At 33.4% G+C, this 25,373-nt stretch overlaps 1 protein-coding gene across 1 annotated transcript in view; it reads right to left on the bottom strand.

The window, feature by feature from the left end:
- cyst (rho guanine nucleotide exchange factor 18 cysts) overlaps nt 1–25,373 on the bottom strand; it is a 60,844-nt gene that overhangs the window by 2,606 nt on the left and 32,865 nt on the right. The window contains exons 14-32 of the mRNA XM_068768076.1: nt 22,059–22,115; nt 20,843–20,983; nt 19,596–19,692; nt 19,143–19,356; nt 17,514–17,632; nt 17,029–17,163; nt 15,980–16,134; nt 14,631–14,763; nt 13,734–13,891; nt 12,869–12,990; nt 10,125–10,238; nt 9,330–9,439; nt 8,556–8,712; nt 7,535–7,760; nt 6,321–6,481; nt 5,433–5,540; nt 4,161–4,253; nt 3,401–3,531; nt 2,039–2,134 (exon numbers count right to left, since the gene is read on the bottom strand). Coding sequence (XP_068624177.1) covers nt 2,039–2,134; nt 3,401–3,531; nt 4,161–4,253; nt 5,433–5,540; nt 6,321–6,481; nt 7,535–7,760; nt 8,556–8,712; nt 9,330–9,439; nt 10,125–10,238; nt 12,869–12,990; nt 13,734–13,891; nt 14,631–14,763; nt 15,980–16,134; nt 17,029–17,163; nt 17,514–17,632; nt 19,143–19,356; nt 19,596–19,692; nt 20,843–20,983; nt 22,059–22,115 — 2,527 coding nt within the window. The remainder of the gene's footprint in view (nt 1–2,038; nt 2,135–3,400; nt 3,532–4,160; nt 4,254–5,432; nt 5,541–6,320; nt 6,482–7,534; nt 7,761–8,555; nt 8,713–9,329; nt 9,440–10,124; nt 10,239–12,868; nt 12,991–13,733; nt 13,892–14,630; nt 14,764–15,979; nt 16,135–17,028; nt 17,164–17,513; nt 17,633–19,142; nt 19,357–19,595; nt 19,693–20,842; nt 20,984–22,058; nt 22,116–25,373) is intronic.

The following is a 25,373-nucleotide window of genomic DNA, read 5'->3' as shown; positions in this document are numbered from 1 at the left end:
GTATTAATAAAAACACAAATAAAATTTGTTATCGTAATGGAATAATTAGAGACACATATTAAGGTGTCAATATTTAATTATTTATTCACATTACTCTCGACATACGTTCTTCATTTACATTGACCACTGGTATACATAGTGAGAAGAATACAAGATCATAACAAGAACAAGAAGATTGTCGATGATGGACCTTACAGTAGACTGAGGAGGTCCATATATACTGTAACGTCCATTGATTCTTCCTTAACCAAGTTAAAGCTACGAAGACTTAAGCATGACATGATCTGAGAAGAACCCGCAACGAAATCAGGACAGGTTTATTTTTGTGGTCGTCAGCATAGGCCTCCCCCAAAGATATCTACGGGGTATATACCACAATCGCCACGCTTTGTAGGCGGTTTAGAGATCGCAACGTGGTATTATGGTACGCAAAGGATGCTTCTGCACATCTTCTGGAAACTACTTTATAGGATTGCCACTGCTCAAACACTGCTAACAGCAGTAGTAGAGTAGTAGTAAATTATAGAACCCTACCAAAGCTGAACGAAGAATTTGTCATAAATATTTAATGGAATCAGGCGTTACCTCGCGGAAGTCCATCCTAAGTATCAGTAGTACATCAAATGTAAGAAAAGGACCAATATTTATATATTTTTTGTCATAAATGTTTACTGATGTGGTAAGTGGTGCAAATTATAATTCCCTATTCCTAATATTCTACAATACTTTTCATAAAAAATAATTTAATTCATATAAAATTTATTTTTTTATCTTCGTATAAATACAAAAAATTATCCAAATAAGTAAAATAATATTTTTTATCTTGAAGTTGTTATACAAGTCATTACCTATACAGACAGAGTTAAATGACAATTTATTTGGGTCTCAACGCGAAACTTGTGCCTAAATAACCTACACACACAATGAACAGTTAATTAAATAATCTACATAACACTAATTTAACTAAATTACTTACAGAAAATAAATAAAAATGGCCATTAAAATACATTCGGATACTCGGCCTCCTGAAAAATCAACCATTTTATCTGTTGCATGTAATTTTGTTACATTATTTTGTTTATAATTAGCGTCTTTAAAAGCAAGTTTTGTATTATCTTAATTCATTACTTTTCTCCTCTTAATAGGTAATAAAGGTCTAGTCTATCTAGACTGCTCCAACAGAAATTTCAAATTGTTGCAAAAAATTTTATTACGAAAATGTAGTGCATAATGAAATAAAACTAAAAAAAACATTTTTTATTTTTTGATATTCTCAAAGTTTCGAGCGCTTTGCATCCATGGTCATAGGTAGGACTGAGGTTATCATGTTACAGTTTCAAAGTTTCAAAGTAACCCCAAACTTGACAACGATTGTTGTAAGTCTAGTCAGTAACGAGATTGCGGTATCTTGAGGGCTTTAAATATTACGCTTAGCATACGCTTACAAAGCACCTGAAACGCATGATCATAAGATAAGACCTCTAAAAATTAGTTTTATTTAAATGAGCAACATTAGCCTAAATCTAAAAATTAATTATACAGTGAGACCCATAATTCAACGTCAAGATGTAATCCTGTGATCACGTGGCAGGTCCAATACATAGTAGCTAATATTAAAAAATTAAAAAATAATATTATCAAAACTGTTAAAGAAATATATAAAAAAAAGTTTTTTAAATTATTTAGCAAATTTTGACAACAATTACTATTTTTTTCTAAACTAGACAAAGTAAATATTTGTAGTAATGGTAATAGAAAGAACATCACAGTATTTATTAAAAATATTATCCTTCAAAGAGTAAACGATCATTTGCTTTTTAATGACAATTAATTTGAAAACAAAGTCACAAAGATATTTTAATTAATTTTTTGGGGTTAGTTTTTACTCTCTTTTTCATCGGATTTTGGCTTGACGTTGATTTATGGAACAACCTATATAGTGCTTGTCTCTAAATTTCTCTTTACTATTATTAGGCTTCCATATTGACAACTATAATAATATGTGTGTGATGGCAATATAAATTGATCGTTTGTTTACCTCGCTGGGAGACTCGTGCAGACGGTGGTAGCCTGGTGGCGGCTGCTGATTCTTACCGCTGGCTAGCTTCAACGGCAGCTGTTGTTTCACCATTTGCTAAAACATACATAATTTAATTAATTATATATGACAATATTTGTGATAAGGTATTCACTGTCACAATAAAATCTTTGAAGCAATTTTAAATTTATCCGTGAATTAATACAAAGCGTATAATGAAGAATATTAAAGCAAGCATATATTAAAATATAAAAATAATGCATATTAAAAATGATAAAGGATGCAAACAGGGATATTAGTATCATGCCGATTCATAAAAAGAAAATATCTTAAAATTAGGGTTCAAACAGTAACAACTAGCCTGTTTCTTTTCGATATAATCAATATTCCAAACCTGGCAATAATGTATATATATGTTTATATAAAAACATATTTAAATGTACGTTAAATCAATATATTGTCTTTTATAAAAGTGCTTATTAATTGCAATGCAATAGGAGATGAATAAATATTTGTTTCATTAACAACGTCGACATTGCATGAATAATACGGAAGATTTACACTATTCTTGTTTGAAATAACTTAAGCTAAACTAAGTATATTAAACTTTACGACTTAAAAAAAAACCTTAGACTTTTTTGATCCAAAGTTGCGTGTCTTCAAGATAAAGTAAATCTCTCCACCTTTTATTTCTTCTATATAACAATTTATTCTAGATGGTGTTAATTCTGTTTCCTTCCATCATCATTTCAGCCGAAGGACATTATCTCTTGGACATAACCCACCTCTATAGATTTCCAACAATATCGATTGGAAGTGGTTTGCCTCCAGCGTCTTACGCTGCACCAGCCACCATGACAGTCAGTTCTGCCTTGCCTACATCCGGCCTTCCTACTGCCACTTCAACCTACCATTCAACTGGGCTATGTCAGTTAATTTCATGCATCTAACATTTCCGTATTTTCGATCTTATAAAGAAACGAAGAGTATAGACCTATCCATGTCTCGATGAGAGACTGTATACTTGCCAATGACGCTCACAATGAGAGATTACGTTTCAGTGTCGTCAACGCTGGAAACACATTGATAGTAGACCTTCCTCTTTTGAGCACTAAGGGATAATGGATGGAATTGGATTCAACGATTAATGTATTTTTTGGCAATAGTAAATCATCCATACCGTTATTGCTTGTTATAGAATATTAAGAGTAGAAGTCTATGCTGGTGTTATATAACTCAGCAAGATAGGGGAGTATCGGCCATTTAGTCACTCCGGCACTTGTACCATTTTTTCTTTAACTCCACCTCGCCTCGTTTTCTCAAGGCGAGGTACAGCGGTATCGGTAGCACTACAATACTCACACTGATGGCAGGTGCTCTTACGGTAGCCTTGCTCTCGTTCTGCGCGGAGAGTAACTGTGGAGGCGGCAGGGCACCGCTGCGCACACTGCACGCCGACGCTGAAGACTCCGAACCCGTTGATCCACGGTTATCTATACAAAAGACAATATTTTTATTTAATCATAGACACGTACATCTTATGTTAGGCCACTAATAACAATGTTTTATTCATTCGGACTAGACGGGATCTAATCAGGAACGAGGAAATATTTAGACAAGCGAAAGTAATTCAACCTCAAGGGATTGCAGTGGCAGTGAGCAGGACAGATAGCCGCTAAAGCCTTAAAGGTTTGAAGTAGATGTGGGTGGAAATACTATCTTGCTGAAATCAGAAATGAATAGATCAGCAGAATAACTGAAGTAATTGTCTTAGCCTAGCAGATTGCCACATAGAGCTCAGAATAGATGGCCGCTGGAGCCTTAAGGTTCTGGAGTGGAGAACACTGACAAGCAAGCACAGCGGAGGACGTTTATCCACAAGATGGTGACCCACAAGGTGATAAGATGACCAGGCGGTAAGGTAAATGACGGTATATACAGCTTATTGGAAATATGAGTAAGTCTTGTTCTTGCAAAGGACGTCCTACAACCGAATCTAATAAATGAATGTTCTCTGGTTTTTATAATAAAAATACACGTTGTAGATATAGAGATCGCATCTCTATGCATTAATATATCATGTTTTGTTTATGTATATGACCCATTGAGATATTAAACTTACTTCGCCATTTTGGTTCCTTACGACGCGTGGTATCGCTGACGCTAGAATCCGGAGATAAAGTTCCCACACTCGCAATCTCCTCTTGAGAACCGCCTGAAAATGATTTGTTTAATATCAAGCGAAGAGGTCGTATAGGAAGATCTATTTCTGTCAAGTAGTAAAAAACATGCATTACTTATATAGATAAACTAATGCTTGCTTGATAAAATTGAGATTAAAGAAAGATGTATGTGAATATATAACTATGCTAATAAAATAATAAAAGCTGTAAGTGGATATATAGAGTATAAAATGAACTGTGTGAGTGTTGTAAAACGTTAACGAATAAAAAAAAATTCTTAAGTGATAACGACTTTATTTCTATAGGCAACGCATTTCCTTCACGTATGTCAAATGCAAACATAGATTTGCCAGACATTTTTTTATTTAAGCCTTTAAATAATATTGGACTATAATATGATCTATTCGTCTTTTCTCTTTGTAGTATAGGAAGTTAAAAACAATTGTTGAATTTTTAAAACAATTTGTAATTAGCATACCCGACAAGGCGAAAAGTAATTCTCGCTCAAAAGCAAAATGGATTTTAATAGTGACAACACTAAAGAACATTTGACAGATTTTGAAAGATGATATACGAAAGAATTACAAGGAGCTCTATATAAAATAAATAGTAATTAAATAAATAAATTATTTATTACATGACACAGCATTTAAGAAAAAACATGCTTGATTAAATTTGATAAGAAACAGCATTCATATAAACTAGTGTTAGACAGACAAACATACATATAAAATTAACGTAATTACAGCATAGATAAGCTTAAAAACGAACATAAAACGCTATGTAATTATTAAAACAAAAGCCATGAATTTTCGGATAGACATGACAGCAGCAATTGTTTTTTTTTATGTAAAGAATCATTATCTTTAGAAGCCATTGACTAGTGGAAAATTACATTAAAAGAGTGATAAATAAAGATTTAATTTATTTATTTACCCTTTTTACAATTATGTAAGTGCAAACTTAATGTCTAATTTATTTATATCACATTACTAAATAAAAAATAGATGTCCAAAATAAACTTATAGAAACAGAACTTCAGAAAAGGTAGAATTACTCTGGATTTCATATGCTAGTAAAAAATATTACATTAAGAATGCGACTGATAAAGTTATTACATATTATAAGGTAGATTCAACATTTATATATATTTCCATTGAAGGCACCGTGTATAAGTGCACGATGTTAAGGTACGTTACGAAAGCACCAACCGTGTTGCTGCAACCGCTCGAGCCGCCGATAAAGCCTATCACGTTGCTGTTCCACATCCTTCTGTTGTTCTTCCAGCTCTTGCCGTGCTGCTTGCAGCTGCCGGCGCTCTATAATATACATATATATAACACAAAATTATATAAGTAAATAAACATTAATATTTTCTACATAAAGAAAACAACGCAAATGCAATACTTCCAGTATTAGAAGTACACTTGGCGTGCATTTGGAAAGATTCGAAATTTAATAACAGGGTATAAGTCTGATACAAGAAAAGAGAAATTACTTATTGTATAAATGTACCGCTACATATGTAAAATTACCTGATAATTTATAGCTTCTTTTATAATAAAATACATGCACAATGGGAAAATATTTAATTAGAAAAACAATAATATACACATATTACAATACGTAAAAAGATAAAAAAGGAAAACACAAGTCTGAAACTGTAAAATAATGCAGCAATTTAGAAGGGGAATCTAATAATTTATAATATACTTAGGTACAGGCTTATGATTTTGTTGGGTGAATGGTACTTTTAGCGATTAATATTATACACTATGCGATTCTTTCTGGTTTTGATTTTTCATGACACTATGATTTAGTCACATAAAAAAAATCGTAATATCTGATTTCATTGCTTACAGGTAGATAAAACAATAATTTAATTAAAATATCTTTGTTGTGGGCATCATGTACACTTTTGAATCATCCATTATTTATTAGTAGTAAGCTACCACATGTATATATAATAATCGTGTAAATGAATAATTTCAAGTTTCACAAATTTTGATGAAATGAAAACATTTGAATTTGGAATTATGTATTTGAAATTGGAAGATTATATTTTAAGTATTAGAGTTTGTATGGGAGAGAATACAGACCGTCTGCGACAGCGGCTCTATCAGCTGATCTCTGTGCTTCCCAGGAAGCGCGTTCTGCTGTTAGCCGAGCCTGCGCATGTCGCAGCTCCTCCAGCTGCGCGTCATGTGTCCTGGACGCGCTGCCGCCACTAGACCGCCATGCACACACCTGCGCTTCCAGACTGCGGAAAGAACAATATAATAATAAATAAAGATAAAATTCATCTATTCAACATTGGAACTTTTAACAGTACTGTTATTCATCGTCAAATCTCTTCACAACTTGTTATAGTTGTGAAGAAGAATCGGGAAGAATCTTCACAACAATCAATTTATATATGTATCATCATTATATATGTACACTTTTAGTTGATACAGCCTAAATAAAACGAAATAATCAAGCGACATCGTTGCCAAAGATTCTTGTTATTAATAATATAAAAACATGCCACTTTTCTAGAACCGTTTACAGTCTATGTTTTTACTGTAGTTAAATTACAAAAAGCTAAAGCCACCACTTATAAAAAATTGGTGATTTTATACAAAGAATAAAAATAATTATAAAAAGAAGCAAATGATACTTGTTTTAACAGCTCCTAACAGATACCGGACTGTATGTATTTCGTGCGACAGAGATAGCACTCTACGAAACCGAAATTAGCCGATTCTCTCTTTCCAAATTCGATGTGCAATATTTATCGCCGGGTACTGTAACATATTTTTAGCTTATTAATTTTATCAATTACAGCTCAGACAAAATTTAAATGTATTCTTTTAAGGTTCAATGTTCAATTCAGTTGTAAGACATTCACTGCTAGACATTCTACACTACAGCACAGTTAAATACTTCAAATATGTACTGTTTATTTTAAATAACTCGGCACTCGGTGTTTGGCACTAATCGGTGTAATTCCTGAGGAGTCGTCGCACATTACTCCTGAGGATGCCCCGTGGAGGGGTGAAACACGTGTTGAGTGAATTAACGGTGGTAGTTGTGTAATTCGCATTGTTTGACGCACGCGCATTTATCAGCGGGCTGGCAAGCGGTGCACTTCATTGCACGGCTAATGCTGCATAGCGGAAGTTGCAGAACTAATATATAATTAGTCCTTTTCTTACTTGAGATGGACTTTCGCAAAGTAAGGCCTGAATCTATTAGATATTTTAAATATAATTAGTAAATATCGCATTTACTATCGCTTTTTGTAAACACTATCCATAGCTATTCAACATACCTATGTATTGTTGTGAGCTGTTGCCAAACGATGCAAGTGAGCGTATATATGGCGTGCTGTAACTTGAGCGCTGCATTGCCGCCGATCTGTTCCAATAGCCGAGGCTCTAACGCTTCGTTGGGATTTTGACTCTCGGGCTCGTTCTCCGTGGTTGCCTCAGCCCCAGTGGGGGGCAGCCCCGAGTTCGGTTCGGTGGGAGTGTCCGTAGATAAACGAACAGCCACGCCTACAAAAAATGATTTATTTTTATTTATTTACATTTCTCAGAGAAGCTATCTATCTGTTTCATTGCCACACTGTATTCGCTGAACAGATTTATTACCAGAAAATACACAAGTTTCCTCCCTTGGACAAAATATTGGAAGCCCATAGAACTAATAAAGGATCCAGTAAAAAAGTACATGGCAAAAAATATGTTAAACAACTACTTGATGTTAAGGACTATAATCTTCAAAAAAAATAGTGAAAGGGAACATATCATTAAATTTTAATCAAAAATTTATGACACATACAATAATATAAAACAGTGCTTGAAACTATGATTATAAAATACCTCGAAACTGACAATGATTCAGATTTTAACTGATTATAATTATGTTTAGAAATAAATTAGCAATTTACTTGTGATCCTATTTAGATAATCTACACGTGTAAAGCTAACTAAAATATTTAACGAACACATATGAAAGCAGTGGACCAAATTATACATTTTTGAAATTAAGAAAGATTTCGATTCTCGTGTAAAATATTCTAGTCGGTAACTACGTTTTTGATTTTGGAGTACGTCTGGTTATTGAATATCATAACAAAAACTAAAGATATATCTCTTGTTACACACGAGACATACTTATGTTACGTGACATTTGTAAGGTCAAATCTATTTAAGTTGTCGGTAGCAGTCTCCTGATATAGGACACTTATATCCCAAAAATTGTAACAGGGACCTCTTTCACAGTCCATGTCAATAAAAATCTTGTATAAAAAATTTTGTTTTTTTTTTATTTAAACAATTTACACTCACCTCTGTGCTTTGCAGCATCGAAGCCCGCAAACGTGTCGGCTCTGCGCGGCAACGCGGGGCTCTGGTACGCAACGGAGTGCCGTTCCCCCGCAGAGCTAGTGCTTCGCCCCAGTGAGATGCTACCGCACCATGTACCACTAGATGCTTCTAAAGCCTCCTGTAAGGCAAAGTAAGGGTTTAACAGAGACCGTCTTTGTTTATAACTCCTACTTCATCCGCCCCTAAAACAAGTAATGTAGTTAGTGGAACTATTGTAATTAATGGAATTATTATTCAGGCTATTACTAGAGATGAAAATGATATAGTATAATAAAATCATTGTCATTCGTACTTGTTATTTATTATCATCCTTGTTAAATGTACGGTGACCGATTGAAAATATATTTTTATACGCAACGTTTAATTAAAAGGGATTGAAGTTACTAAGCTTGGCTTACTAGCTAAATTTTCTCGTATTAGTCTTTTTCAAAATCATAATTATTACAGCCGTAGGACGTTCATCGCTAGACTCCATTAAAATTTTCAATAAGACCGGTTAAAACTGATCTATTGACGACCATACGAGGTCCACTCCACTGAACTTTCCACGCTGTGCGTGTGGGTCTGTGGCCTCTACAAAAAAATTAAAGATGATGATGAAGATTCTTTTTCTTTTCAAACAACATAGTACCATAACACTCGTCCAATATATGTGGGTATGTGATCTTAATATTCGATAAATATAAATTACTGTAAATAAGTTGAACTTTTAAAAAAAGCACAGATGCCGTATACCTTAACAACCCTGCAGACTTCTTGCCAAAGCGCATGCGTGTCTGGCGTGGGCGCAGCTAAACGCACGTAGTCCGGAAAAACTAAGCCTCCGGGGAACACCGAAGTTACACCTGGAAATAAAGTTACGACACTGTTGTTTCATAACTTTGGATATATTACACGTGAAGCGATAGTATCGTTAATATATCTGTGCCAACCTGACTTCACACATTTTCTTATAGAACGAATCATAGCCACAACATTTCAATTTCGAGTCTGTGTTGTACTTATAACACCACATATAAATGCCAATAATTAAGATAATTTTTTTATTCATGAACATTTATAAAGAAATTACCCAATAAAAATTACTATATGACTAATAATAAAATATTTTTAAATTAAAAAACTGGAACTAATAACTTATTTAAAGCCCTAAATATTGAATGCATTCAAAATATATTAAGAATCGAGAAACGAGCCTGTAGATTATTAAGATTAAATAAGACAAACAAATCAAATAAATAACAGAAATATTAATCATATAATCTAAAATTGATTAGTTATGTTTCTGTTTAAAAAAAATAATACACATGTAAAAACAAAATCTCTAGAATGCTATAATAGGATTTATATTTAGAATTATGAAAAGGAATGATCAAGATATATCGTGGAACTTAATAATATGCATAAACTCAGACTCATGAAGTATTTATCAAGTGACTATTATGCTTCGCTGCTCTGAGTCAATTGACTGTCGGTATACTTTAGTTGCACCAACATAAATAATAATAATTATTATTATTATAGTATTACCTGTATGCGGTACATCTAAAGTCGAGGAACCAGTGTGTCCAACCATCTTCATGTGCAACGCCATCTTTTCTTCTAACAGTACCGCGTGTTCACGGTCCTTAAGTCGTAATGCCTCTGGATATTAAATTTATCTGTTAATATTGGCATTTATTACGTAAACAAATTTATACATTATTAATAATAAAAATATATAATAAATAGTAATAAGCATCCAGTATAAAACAAGGAAATTTTATTAGGAAAAAATATATATTGTATACAATGATTTTCATTCGACTTTATTTGCTAATTATCAATCTTGTAATGTTCCTTACGTTGAATTGCGTTCTGTCAAAAAGTAAGGTAATAGGAATTTAATTAGCCAATTAATACGTTATAATAACCAGAAATCAGCTGTATTGATGCATATTTACGTAAAATTATTATTTCTAAAAATAAAGCGACTTTAACTTCATAATCAATCATTTTAGTCGTAGGAGGTCCACTGCTGGACATAGACCTCCCCATAGATTTCCAATAAGACCAGTGGTTAGCTTAGATCGCGTTTTATGACGATCTTATCCGACTGTCTGTACATCTTGTGAGTGGATCCTGGTCTTCATTCACAAACTTTCATGCCCCAGCGGTAATTTGTTCTACACGTGGCTACGTATGTGGCTTGCCCACTGTTACATCAACTTGCCAATCCGGAGGACTATTAGATTTAACTAACCAGTGGTTAGCTTAGATCGCGTTTTATGACGATCTTATCCGACTGTCTGTACATCTTGTGAGTGGATCCTGGTCTTCATTCACAAACTTTCATGCCCCAGCGGTAATTTGTTCTACACGTGGCTTGCCCACTGTTACATCAACTTGCCAATCCGGAGGACTATTAGATTTAACTAACCAGTGGTTAGCTTAGATCGCGTTTTATGATGATCTTATCCGACTGTCTGTACATCTTGTGAGTGGATCCTGGTCTTCATTCACAAACTTTCATGCCCCAGCGGTAATTTGTTCTACACGTGGCTACGTATGTGGCTTGCCCACTGTTACATCAACTTGCCAATCCGGAGGACTATTAGATTTAACTAACCAGTGGTTAGCTTAGATCGCGTTTTATGACGATCTTATCCGACTGTCTGTACATCTTGTGAGTGGATCCTGGTCTTCATTCACAAACTTTCATGCCCCAGCGGTAATTTGTTCTACACGTGGCTACGTATGTGGCTTGCCCACTGTTACATCAACTTGCCAATCCGGAGGACTATTAGATTTAACTAACAGAAATATAAATAAAAAAAAATATCTACAAAATTGTCTCTGTTGACAAGAAGAATTTGTTGTAGTGATCACAAATTCGCATCCCGGAATTTTTATTACGGCGCTTTCCATATTAAGCCTTCAATTTAAAAAATATATTAATTTTATCTTTCAGTAAATATGCATTTGTACATCCGATCTCAGGTATTAATATAAATAAATAATATATAATATAATAAATACATTACATAATTGTTTTATTACTAAAACCTACCTATTTTAATTTGCCGCGGAAGTTAATGTGTATAAAAATTGCAAAAACGTTGGAATTATAATAAAACTATATATCCTATGTCACATGTGACTTTCGGTTGCTAATAAATAATTAACTATAGTGCTACCGAAGCCGCTGTACCGCGCTTTAGGAAAGCGCGACGAGGTGGGGGCGAAGAAAAAAGAGTGAGCGCTTTTACCTAAGGCGCGGTATAGCGGTTTCGGTAACGCTATGAATAAATACCTAAATAAACAAAAACATTTTTTGTTCAAGTATTATAATTTCGGTAATTAATCGATAAATTTGTGGACATGAGCAATACAATGAAAATAATTATTGTTTGGATAAAACATTCTATACATTGTAATAAAAAGACGGAATATTAAACATTAAGTTAATTAAAAATTGAAAAACCATTTATCTATCGTGTAAACATGCATACATGCAAAAGGACAGAAAATGAAGTTTTAATCAGTTCAATCACCTTCGATATGCCACCATGGTGTTTCATCTGACAAAAAAACGCATATTTCATATTATTACTCTTCTACAAACAAAATTATACCGACATTTCCACTGTGGTACAATAGTAAATCTAAGTATATACGCACTTTTGAATCGTCAATTAATTTTACATTTTATAAAGTAAGCTACCACCAGCGCGGAATATTTATCTTTAAAAATAACTCCAAATAAGTCTTTTCCATTAGAAAATAATCGATATCCCTAAATCAAGGTGAAATTTCTTAGTCAGAAAAAAGGACCCGAAAAAACCGATTTCGAATACTATTATGCTGTTATTTTATACACGTGTCCCATAAATCAACGCCAAACAAAAGTCTGATAATATAGGTCCGACATAATTAAGTCTTCCAAACATTACGTTTATTTTATCGAGCGTAACTACATATAAATGACAGATTAAAAAAACATAATTTAAAAAAATATTACTTATTTGTCAACTCTTGAACTTAAAGTTATTTTAGCTCTCAAAGCAGCTATTATTATTAACTTTTACCATACACTACAGGGGTAGGTAACACATGATCGCGATTTGTCGTTGATTTATGGGTCACTATACTTATGGTTATAGACTATGCAACAAATATTTGAACCCGTATGAAATAAGCATTTGAAATAAATAAATATACATCGAAATATAATGTAATATGACGCAAAGTAAAATAGCACTTAGCGGGTTGGGATAAGATTCTAAATAGTGCACCTGTAATCAGTCTTATATTCTCAAGCCTCGCCTCCAACTGTCGCTGCCTCTCCTCTGCCGACGACGCGAGGGCGCCGGCCTCTGACTCTTCCACTTCCTCCGGACAACTTTGTACCGCGGCTCTGTTTATTGCATATTTGAATTCATTATTCTAACGTCTAACTAAATTTTATTTTACAGGTGATCTCAATAGATTAAGCAAATAAAAGTATAGATGTAGTGGCCGTCAATAAATGTAAAGAAATTAAAGGATGCGCTTACAAGCAGTTATTTTTTTTTATTTTTTTTTTGATAGCAGCAACAATTTATTTATAGTTTTTTATTATCGTCTCGTTGTTGTTTGGTTTTCTGATTAGATCAAAAGGAATAATTACTACAATATGCCAATAACTTAAATATACATCACTCCAAAGACATCAAGAAGTTTGGTAGGTTAAACAGAAATAATCAACATTAAATGCACAAACGATGGGCGCCTTTCTATAATATTTTTCTATTTTTACTTTCATTCAAAGCCTTTTCCTGTGTCTCAAAAAATTTAATTTTAATTGCTGTATAATTAATTATTTCCAAAAGAATTTTTAACAGAATTATAATAACACATATAATAAACAAACGTAAGAGTAAGACAACACGTGCGAATCGTGCAAGCAATCGATACATGAATACACATCCTTAGCTGACTAATAGGATAAGATTTTGCATTTTCTAATTTTATTTATTACTATCTTTTACTCTATTGATGCTATAGCGGTTCACTGTGTTTAGGATAACATTTAAATTATTTTATATAAAAACACATTGATTAATTTCGCCCCAGAATCATCATGATTTAGGACGAAGGGAATGCTACAGTTAATATTACCTGATGGCGTGTATCCAAGCGGCGATGTCCTTGGGTCGGTGTACGCGCAGTTCGAACATCTCGGGCTCGGCTGGCCCACTGCAGATCAGATACAATCCCCTCCCCTCCGCGCCCGCCTTCTCCCGCACCAGCAGTTTCCACAGGGATACTACGCCTGTCTGTAAAATTATAATAAGATGTCCACTGTTGGACGTAAGCCTCTCCCATAGACTTCCTATATAAATAGGAATCGGCCTCATCTAGCGTCTTTTAACGACCTTAACACGGTCATTTGTTCATCTTATGGTTGGACTTACTTACACTGCTCTTGCTAGTCCATGGTCACCACTTCGCAAAAGTATTTATTGCAGAAAAAAATTTCTATGCTATAGGGCTGTTCCCGCGCTTCCTTTCTAACTCTCTCTTTCGAAGTACTATAACTGTTTAGTATAGTCCTAAAACTAATCAACGCTGCAAGAGGAACCAGAAGAAAAACATGGGCAGTTGCTGTTCATATTGCAGGTGGACACGTATCGGTAAGCGTGGGTTATCCGTGGACTCTACTCCAGAACATCAAGGACCCAGCAGACATTATTTAATGAACATTACTTTCCCAAAAAAGAGTACACGATATTAGAAATAATATCTTACTCAAAACCTACTTTGAGTTGAATATATATATAGTATATAAAAAGTTATTGCGTAATAGTTTTTAGTAACCAAATTAAAAGTTTTATGACACTTTAATTTAAAACTCCCGCATGATTAAAAAAATAGCAAACACATAATACTCTTTGAGAGTATAGTTGATAATCATGTATGCTTTGAAACATTTTAAATTCATTTTTATTTTCTTAAAAATTATGTATTTAGACGTAACATTATACTTTAACAAAATATTATCAATGCACATCATACCTTATTCTCGGGTGTGAAAAATGTGTACTTGTTGTTATTGTCGTGCAGAAAGAAAAGCACGTCGGTCAACACGATCACCAGTAGCGTTTGCATTTTACTGCGCCCCTGCATCAGTGTTGCTACACCTTCGAATCTGTCGGAACAATTGAGACTTGTCATTTTTTTATCAACAACTGCGCTAAAGACATATTAAAAAAAATAACTTCAAAATAGTATATTACTTTCCATACAAAATTTAGTGTTTTACAAGACTACATATAGAACTATCGACGGTAAAAATATTTCCTCCTAATATTCATTTAATATATATGGCTGACACTACTATTAAGAAACTGACCTTACATATCTTGCAAAAGGGAGAAGTATTAGGTCATGCAAGTAGGAGTAAAATATTAACTTGAAAATATTACTTTTTTTAGCTTTAATAAATATTATCAAGTGTTTTAATATCAAGAATTTATCACATTGTAATCAGTCAAAGAACATAAAATGTTACGTATAAACTTTATAGCGTTAAAAGCTGTGCAGTGTCAACAGAGCGGTAGAAGACTGAGACTTACGATCGTAGGTCACGGGTTCGTTTCCAGGAATACAGATATGTTATTCACATAGTGTATTAATCAAATAATTTTGCCTCTACTCACAAACATGTCTCTAGAGGATGGGCAGCAGAATCTTCTACCATAATACAGCACTGTTATCGCCTGTCAAGGGTAGCGATTACGGTATATCCCCTTATATTATCTTTCGGGGATGCCTATGCCTTGCACTAGGCGAAACGACGATAAGATTAAAAGAAGTAGCGTATCTCGTAACCTAAAATACTCTTATTTGTATACTTTTAAGGAAAAGTGTTTTAATTAATTTGATAAGAAAAGTTTTTAAAAAATATTCAATTGTTTTCGTTTTGAGCTGGTGATTATATACACCCCCTACCAATTAAATGACAATCGCCGTTATCATTTTTATCAATTTAATACACCTTTTATTATAATATTCTGGCTAAAAATGACGGAGATAGTCAAATTCACCTTTTTTTTTCTCTCAAAATAAAACAAGATAAAAAGATTATACGACATAAGTCAAAAGTTTATTCCTAATAAATGCTAACAATAGATACAAATACTATCCAAACTATAAAAATACATAATTTTAATTGTATAAATTTTTGCGATCTAACCAATATTTAGTTTCCCTCTTTTAAAAAGTTGCATTTACAAACTTATTATGTTATTGGGTGGGCACGGCGATATGTAATTGTTCTCCTTGATATTTAAAATCCTTTATCAAAATTTTCAATGTTTGCTGCTAAGATTTTAAAATAATAATGAACCATGTAAAAGGCTTACTTCAAACTTCTATTGCCTTGCAATATGTCGCTCTTCTTGAACTTTCGTCCGCGGAAGTTGGCGAACGACTTCGCGTCGATGCGATGGTATATCTCCAGTTTTCTGTCCTCCCGCTCCTTGGCCGCCACCTGATTGTCCACGTCCACCAAGATCTCCTAACAATGTTATAATGCATATCATCACATGCTTCATTGTAGTTTGTAGGATTGACAATTCTATTTAATTTTCACGAGAAAGTATATAAAAAAAATATTTTAGAACAAGTAATATTATTAGGTTTCTATACATTTTCAATAGGACCAATTAGAAGCAAACTGCACTCAACGTCTTCGAACAGCCTTAACAAAGTCGTCTATCGCGTCTGTGGGTTGATGTCTCTGTCTTGGGATCCACTACAAAACTTAAAGGCTCCAGTGGCTATTTATTCGCGCTGTGTAGCTTATCCGCTACCTTTTCAATTTGCAATCTGCTAGGCAATGTCAATTAATTTCGTTCGTCTACAGATCTCCTCATTCCTGATTTGATCTCGTAGAGAAATCCTGAGCCTAGCCCTTTCCATGTAATCTAGTTCACGGACCCTTCCGCTCTGTGAACACAGTACCGACGAAGCTGTAAAAGCCTTAGGGCTAACAGCACTAACATCATCAGAGAAAAAGCAAGTTTCCATGTCTAGAGACCACGTTTCACTCCCATAAGTCATCTGTATAAATGTTGATGTTGATAATCGTAACACAAAGTAAAAATTAATTTTCTTATATTCCTCTATAAAAATATTAGTATTTCAGTAATATTAACAATAAAAACGAAATCGTAATTTTTAAGCACTTGTACATGTGAAACATTTATTCTAAAACTGGTAAATCAATCCTAATGTAATGTAAATTTATAGTATATACTTATTTAAATTATCAAATTCTAAAAATTGGTAAAAAAATGAAATTTGTCTGAACAGTACTCATGTCTTCTTTGGTTTATAATAATTAACAAATATATATCTCATGTTGTTCTCCCTTTGTGCAAAACATACTAAACTCCTTGGTTTACTTTACCTTTACGCCGCACAACGCTTTCTGCAACAGTTCCCTCTCGCCCACGTCATCACCGGCGGTTTTTAAAAGCGGCTCCAAAAGCAGAGGGTACTTTGTCAGCCTCTGTGCTACGAATAACACGCACTCTGGAACACCCTAATAACAGAAAAAATATTATTGCATTTAAAATTTCAAGTCGAAGTTCGCTGTTCGTCGACGGTTAAGGGAGAAAGCATGCTGGCGACTGAAGGCTTCATTGTAGCTGCGTAAATGTACAGAATATAGCATATTTATAAAACATAAACTTGTACAAAAACGTCTCTTTTACACACACAAAAACTTACAGGCATTTGTGAAAGTAATAACGAAAAATTCGGCGTGTTGTGAGCTTTTCTCATACCAAGATGGAATCCCTCATAGCTGTGGTCTCCCTACCCTCATAGGCTTGTGGTCACCACTCGAGAACCTTTCAGCTCTAATATGTAATATTTCATAATAGTTCATACCTTCTTCCTAAGCAATGGGTTCTGTTGGCACTTGCGTATGAAGCGTGACAACCGTGGCTCCCTGGTGCAGCAGTCTTTGAACACCTCCACTGCCTCTCGATGCCGTGAACAGAATTCACCTGATAAAAAAACTTTATTGTCAACACGGAAGGAATACTTTAAAAAACTCAACAAATTAATCACTTCATGTCCAGTGAATGCCTCAACTATCTGTCCAATCCCGTATCTTGAGATAATTTTTATATGCCGAATTTATATTAAATTGACTGTTGACACATTTCCACAAATTCACGAAACCGTCACTGCTACACAAAATTCACCATTGCTAAATAATAGATGCCTCATACTCTCACGTTTAATATTAAAACTTAAGAAAATAAAAAAAAAGATAGAAAGAAAGTAAAATTGTCAACAAAACATAAGAATTAATCAAATTAAATGTGATACCAACTGTCATAATATCTACAAATTTAATTAGTAAAAATGGTATTAACACTAAATAATCTTTGACAAAAAAAAAGATAAGAAGCCCAATACCTGTGAAATTTGAGAAGTGAGTTAAAGGATGAAAGATGGTGAAAAGGAGGAAATTAAAAATGGATGAGTATGTAAGATCGTGTGAACTACGTTAGAAGGCCTAATGAATGATCTTAAGAAGATTGATAGAGGTGTAAAGAAATAAATAGAAGAATTTGAATTAATTAATAATTGCAAGTTCACTGATTAACTAACAAGAAAAGGGAGAACGAGAGACTCCCAATATCAGGGGTCATAAAAAAATATTAAAACATGAATATAATAAACTTTTATTAATAACATTTTTTAAATGTGAAAAAAAAAAGGTTGAGAGGAAACTAGGTTATCTTTATATAGAACAATACGTAACATCAACGCTGAACGGACGTGGAGTATTTTTGCCTCTATCACTTGAAGGCTTGTATTTCTACAGCGGTTATTGCATTGCGATGTAATATTGTTTTTTTTTTTCATTTAATCTTCATGACCCCACCGTTATTAATGAATGTAGTTTTAGTGTTGTTCATCCATTTTAGTACAAGAAATAAAAGTAAATATTTCGTTTTAAAATTTAAAAATTTTTCGTGTATGTGTACGTATACATAACAAAGTTCTACAAGGCTTTATGGTCTTAGTTTTATCTATTTTTGAATAAGAGTATATTATTAATTTTTGATAAAAATTTGTAAAGTTGGTTCCTTCATTCACTTGCATGTTTGATATTATAATGTATACATTAACATTCTCATATTTGATTAAAAAAGAACAACTGTTGAGTTTCTGGGCGGCTATTTTCACAGGTAATTATTCCAGGTCGGTAGTAGCTTACTGTATTTTAAAATAACTGACGATTCGTAAGCGTACGTATACCTGAATGGGAATATAGTAATTTCGAATTTAATTTTCGAGCCTCCTCTATAATGCTAAACACGTGTCAAGATACCGCTCTAGTAAGTCTTTTTTCGGAATTTACTAGGAGCATCTACCTAACAGTGTGAAGAAGAATAATAGGGAGACTTCACTCCTATATTACTGGAAAGAGAAACCCGGTGAAGCAGTAAATTTAAAATGACTGACAGTGTTAATCTTTGGCTGACATAAAAACATAGTTACCATAGGCAGCTTTGAGGCGTTGGTGAGCTGGTGGTGCAAAGGCTTCCGCCAGTATGTCGGCTACGGAAGTGACACGCGGGGCGGAGCGCTGTCGGGCACGCAGCCGTGCTAACAGCGCCGCATGCAGCGCCCACAACTCGTCCAGCCGTGGGAACATACGAGACACCTGCGCGCTGGAGATTCCGCCCAACCTCGTCATGCCTTCCGCGAACATCTGCACAAGAACATTAATTTAAATGAGTAGGTTCTTAATTTTGTTATTATTCAACAATAGACAAATTCAAAAAACAATAGATTTATTTCTGTCTAGCGTTTAGTAGGGAACAAGCCTATAGATGGCTTTAAGGGTGTCGAGTGAAGACCACGGATCTTCCTTGTTAAAGTCATCATACGCTGGATTCAGGCAGATTCCAGCATGGTTTCTTAAATCGTATGCTTTCGCGACCATCTTACCTTTTGCATTAAACGTATAGTGAGACAATGATGTTTTTCCGTCAGGATCAGTTCGTAAATGTGCTCTTGTCGTTTTGTCTCTCTCTCACCCAGCGATCTGAAATATATAAAAAAAAAGACTTTCGAGTGTTCAGTAAGCATAACTTTTACTTATGTAACATTCCTATGTGTGTATATTTTATTTATATTTGTATGTATATATATATATATATATATATGTTTTAATGGCCCCCGTCATTGGGGACCCATCGTTCACCCTTAGACAGACAAGGTCTTTTTATAATGTTTAATAATTTTCTCTCGTATCTTGCTAGTCTCCTTACATTCTTCACATATTCATTTATTCGTCTTCTACTTTGCGTCAAAATATCTTATACTTTCCTAACTTACTTGTCTCCTTACTCACACCACTTTCTATCCCTCTTTTCTGTTCATAAAATAATACAGTAAATCGCTTCTATACATCACAGTACAGTTTTATCAATAGTATTTTTCTTCCTTTTTATCCATCTTATCTCCTGTATCTCTATACACATTATTTAATTTTTTTATTATTTTCCTTTAGTTTCTACTTTCTTAATATACTCCTAAGTATATTAATCAACGAAGGAATGTAATGTTTAGGTACAAGTTAATAAAAATAGTATATCATGATGGAAATTTATATTTACACCTTTTTGATAACAGCTTAGAATTATATCTTTCCCACTTAAAGTCTCATATACTAGACGGAACGCGTTACCTTTAAATTTTGAAGCATCACGTAATGTGACAAACGTCAAATATTAAATACACAAAATAGAAATTTCTAGAAAGTTCTGGTTCGAAAAAAGGCATTACACATGATTAGAAGGTTTCAGAAGTATTAAAGATAAAAATTACACGCAAAATAATATATGTTCAATTCTCAAACAGCTTCCTAGTGAATATATTCCAAACATCAGGCCAGAGCTGACCAAATTAAAAAAATAAAAATAAGGAAGAAGAGACAGGAAGTGAAGTTTTAAACATAGCTAAGTAGTGAAAGTGTTAAGTTACAGCACGGCAAGAGGGAAAACTAAAATGATCCGGATTGAGATTACTCTTTAATCAGAACAGTCTAGTTCAGCAGCCCTTTTACTATTTAAAATATACTTATTTAAAAAAAAAAAAACATGGTTCCCCTCCGATACCGAAACTTAAGGTCGTAACAATTTTTGAATAGTTCAACAGAAATACAAAAATCTACGGAAGTGACTATCACTTACTTAGCGAGTCCTTTGGGAGCACCAGCAGCCCAGGTGTCCGGTTCTGAAGCTCCCAACCCCAGGAGAATCGCTTCTTCACCCAGTTGATCCGGAGTGATGTACACCTCAGGCCACTCTGTCACGCCAGCGTCATCCGACGCGCTGTAATAAAAAAAATATAAACTGAATTAGCTTGGTAATGCTTCTAATTTTACTTGATAAATAGACTTTGAAAGTTTATACGACTTGGCCTACAATCGTTAGTCACATTTATGAACTATTAGGCTATCATTGCTCTAATATATATATATATATATATATATATATATATATATATATATATATATATATATATATATATATATATATATATATATAATCATTTTATTATTTATTGCTTTAATCTACGTTAAAAATAGTAATAAATTGTTATAATTTTTAGAAAAATGTAATAAACAATTAATTATTAATATTGCATAAAAAAAACGTCAAAAGTGTACGTAATGGTGGACTCTCACTTCGAACTTTATTGTCGAGACATAATACGCCCACTGCCGGATATAGGCCTCCATATAGATTTCCAATAACCGACTAAAACTGGGCCGCATTCAGCAGTTTCCGATGAATTTGACATGATTTTCTAGTCTCCGCTCCAGAACTTTAAGACCGCAGCGGCCATCTGTTCTTTGCGCTATGTGAGCTGCTCATAGCCACTTCTCTGATTTATGTAGTTCACTTTTGTGAGCTTACCAATGACGTATGCAATAAGAGACTATATTTCTATGCCGTAAGTTATTTCTTTTTAATCTATATATGCTATATACATATATTTGTATATATGTATGTGTTGTACACGTTAACTACTTCTACTGTTTCTATACTATGGTTATCTGTAAGAGATTGCCTTGTGTGCTAAGATCATTGTACTTTTTTGATAATAATATGAAATTATTTAAAGTAATCCTAGTGTGTACAATAAAGAATATTAAATAAATTAAATTAAGCATATACTACTAATTCATCTAGCCACACTTAGTACACTTTTTTTTTAAATAAAAGCCCCGAGAGACGGCGTAGGTACGCCATCTATTAGACAGGCCGATGACACAGTCAAAGTCGCTGATAGCTTAAAACCAGGCATCTTGTCTCTTTTTGGTGGAGGCCTATGCCTTACAGTGAGCGTCTATAGGCCGTCATAATGACGACAATAAGCAATTAAATTTTCAAAGACACTCACTTGCTTTGATCGTGTTTATGATCTGACCCGTCCTTGTCGTCGGCATAGACGCTGCTGCTGAAATATCAAAACGACTCTTTTACATGCCACAATATTTATTTAGTCCACACTGAATAATATATAAAAGAACACAATATATATGTCGATTTAATTAATGTATTTTTTCACTATCAAAATTTTGATTTTATATATTATTCTGTGTCAATGTACATTAAATAAAATATGGAAGGTACAGACGGGGTCAAAAATCATCCGACGTAACAGATAGCACTGACACATTAGGTTTCCTTACACAATACATTTCTCCAATCAACTTGCTGTCGAAAAAAAAGAAAAAAAAATGAACCTCCTTTGAACAATATATTAAAACAATATAATAATTTACCTCAGCGAAGCCTAAATAATAAAAATAAGCTAAACGTGACGCTCGCAATTTAGAAACGCAAAAATAACCTCATGCACATATTGACTTAACCAGCTGATTCATAAAACTCAACTAGAAGTTTTCGAAACAATTTTGAACTTGACTGAAAAGCTAAACGGGAGTGGTTAATTAAATTTAAAATATTTTCAGCACGATTATGATTTAGACAAAAAAATATGGTTTTATTTAACTCAACCAAATTAGGGTAAATCTGATCCAACTGTCACTTGTGATAAAAGTTTAGATATTTCTTAAGAAATCATCGCGACGGCTATAATGATTTACCAACTGATGATAAATTAATATAATGAACTATTTTTGAAATTTATTTCTGTGGAAAAGGGGATAGCTAAATATCCATCTCACTCGCTCATCCTGCGATTTTTTACACAAAAAGTTTTTTCTAGAATAAAAAAAATCGATAGGTAAATAAGGATAAGACTATCCGATGTTAGCTCATATTGCATACTCGAAAAACACGTTTAAATAAAGATTTTTTGAACAATATTCGACCTAAATATTATGTTTACACTTGACATTTTTTTACAAAAATATTTATACATTTAGCTACATTTTAATAACACAGATTTATTTCATAAATTGATAGAATTTCAGAGATATATAATGCACAGATTAATTAGTTATGAATGCAAATAGATGCGATAAAGCAATCTATATATTTTCACAGTTCTAAACATCAAAAAAAACCTTAAAGGTTTAACACCTATTTCCAATAACCCTTTATAAAGTGATCACTCAGAAATAAGTAACATTTTTTTTCCTATCAAAATGTGAAAGGCCAATAACTTCTAGCAGTACAATCTGCAAGGATAGGTAGTATACAATAATTATTTTCAATATGTAGTTATCCGAATCTTAAAAACGATTTTTACAGTAATATCGTTACGTTACTATTTCTGATGTTATCGATTTTTGGACCCCGTGTAACCCACATTAATTGACAACAAATGAGCTATACATTCACCCATTTAACACATTTATTGCTATAACCAATCGCCCCGTATATACCTCTATAAGAAAAAATATTTGTTTCCTTTTTTGATTTATACGGAGATTAGGTAAATTGAAATTAAAATAATATGTTCAAAATTTTAGTCTCCTATTTAGCTTATCCGTCAATCACCAAACATAAACAAAAGTCTTCAGCAAAATAACAAAAATCTTACCGCCAACCAAGATCTACGACAACATTATCTCAAGAAATTTCAAACTACCTTCATAATAGATAGAAAGATACACAAGTAAGGCGTTGGTGAATGATTCGAGAACGATCTAGAAGAATTTCTGTATCAAATGTATGATGGACAGACGCCTGACACGTAATACACTTTGTATATTCAAAGGTACTTTGCAGATACTTTCTATTAATTTATATTTATTCATTGTTAATTATTATTATTTATTATTTGCTAATTTAAACTTGGCTATGCTCGGCCTCCTATACAAAAATTAAAATAGTAAACGTAATTTAATACTCTACATTTGAGGACAGTTGTCAAAACCAACGATCCAAACTGTATGATGGACATAGTTAATACCAAAAATATCACAACAGATTATATTAGTGGGCCATAATGACGTAAGAATGCGTTTACATGCGAGAGGGTACGTTACTTTTATTATGTTAATAATCCTATTTATCATACGATTCGAGGTATTTTTTTATATTTTTAGATTTAACGTATTCATCCTTTTTAGTCTGTCTTCTAGATTCTTAAACAACTTCGGAATATGCAATTGACAACATTTTTGGTATCAAATTATAACTTGCACCTTTTAATTTAATATACAATTCAATATTTAATGTTTACTGCAATCGTTGGCAGTCACTAATTTCATATTAAAACACTGCCTGGCAAATAAAATCCTTCAGGAAGCTCTGCATGGCCTAGTTTGTATAATAAATAGTTCAGTTCAGTTATTAAATTTCTATGCTATTATTATTAAAACCAAAGTTCTAATGGTGACATTTTAGACGTAAATTGATTATTTTTTTTAAAAATATTAACTTTCTAACCTATAAATATTAATAGTTTAAACATTATTTCGTGTTATTATTATGTGTTCTTCTATAGTTTCAAAATTTTGTAGTGTTGGTATAGAATTTATTTGGGAAAGTACCTCCAAACCATAAAACACGATATTCTTTGAAAACAAACGGCCAAGCGAAAAGAAACACACAAAATGAACCTAGGAAAATTAACTTAACGATCAACAAAAACATCCGCCGCGAATGACCAGGAGTACAGAGCCGCGACGTAGGTGAATTTAGAACAGAGAGAGAGACAGACTATGACGGTGAGTGTGCGGATGAGAGAGATAGAGGCATTCCCGCAAACTTACTGCACGCCGAGCTTGGTCGCGACTCGTCGCCACGGCGAGTAGCACCCCGTCGTCTGCTTCTTGCTGTGTGTGCGCGAACACGAACACACGTGTACATATGTGTGCGTTTATACACATCTATACGGGCCAGTGTGGGTGCGCGGTGGATACATCGCTAGCAAATGTGACTACAAGTTTTCAACTCCTTATATATCATGATTGGCTAGTACTATTCTAACAAAAATATTGACGTGATTTAAATAAAAAAATCAATCATTATTATTTATATTTAATACCAGAACGTAAATATAAATAAATATAAGTAAATTAAATGCATGAGCAAAACATTTCTAAATGGCCAGTAGTCACTTTTGCATGTCCGTAATAACCACTTTGGCGTCCAAATATTTGTAAAGCAGATATCACCTCGATTCACGTACCGATGAATTCTTAATAATGTTGACGAATGCGTCGTCGGAAAAAAAAATAACCCAAAACTGAAAATAGAATAGCTTACCGGAAAACACAGCGAAGATACAAACAATAAA

Source organism: Battus philenor, unplaced genomic scaffold, assembly GCF_028537555.1.
Source record: "Battus philenor isolate CCGP_79_NKW_IND1 unplaced genomic scaffold, ilBatPhil1.0.hap1 SCAF_24, whole genome shotgun sequence".
Taxonomy (NCBI): domain Eukaryota; kingdom Metazoa; phylum Arthropoda; class Insecta; order Lepidoptera; family Papilionidae; genus Battus; species Battus philenor.
The sequence above is the reverse complement of the archived record's forward strand: the minus strand, read 5'-3'. Positions and strand labels throughout refer to the sequence as shown.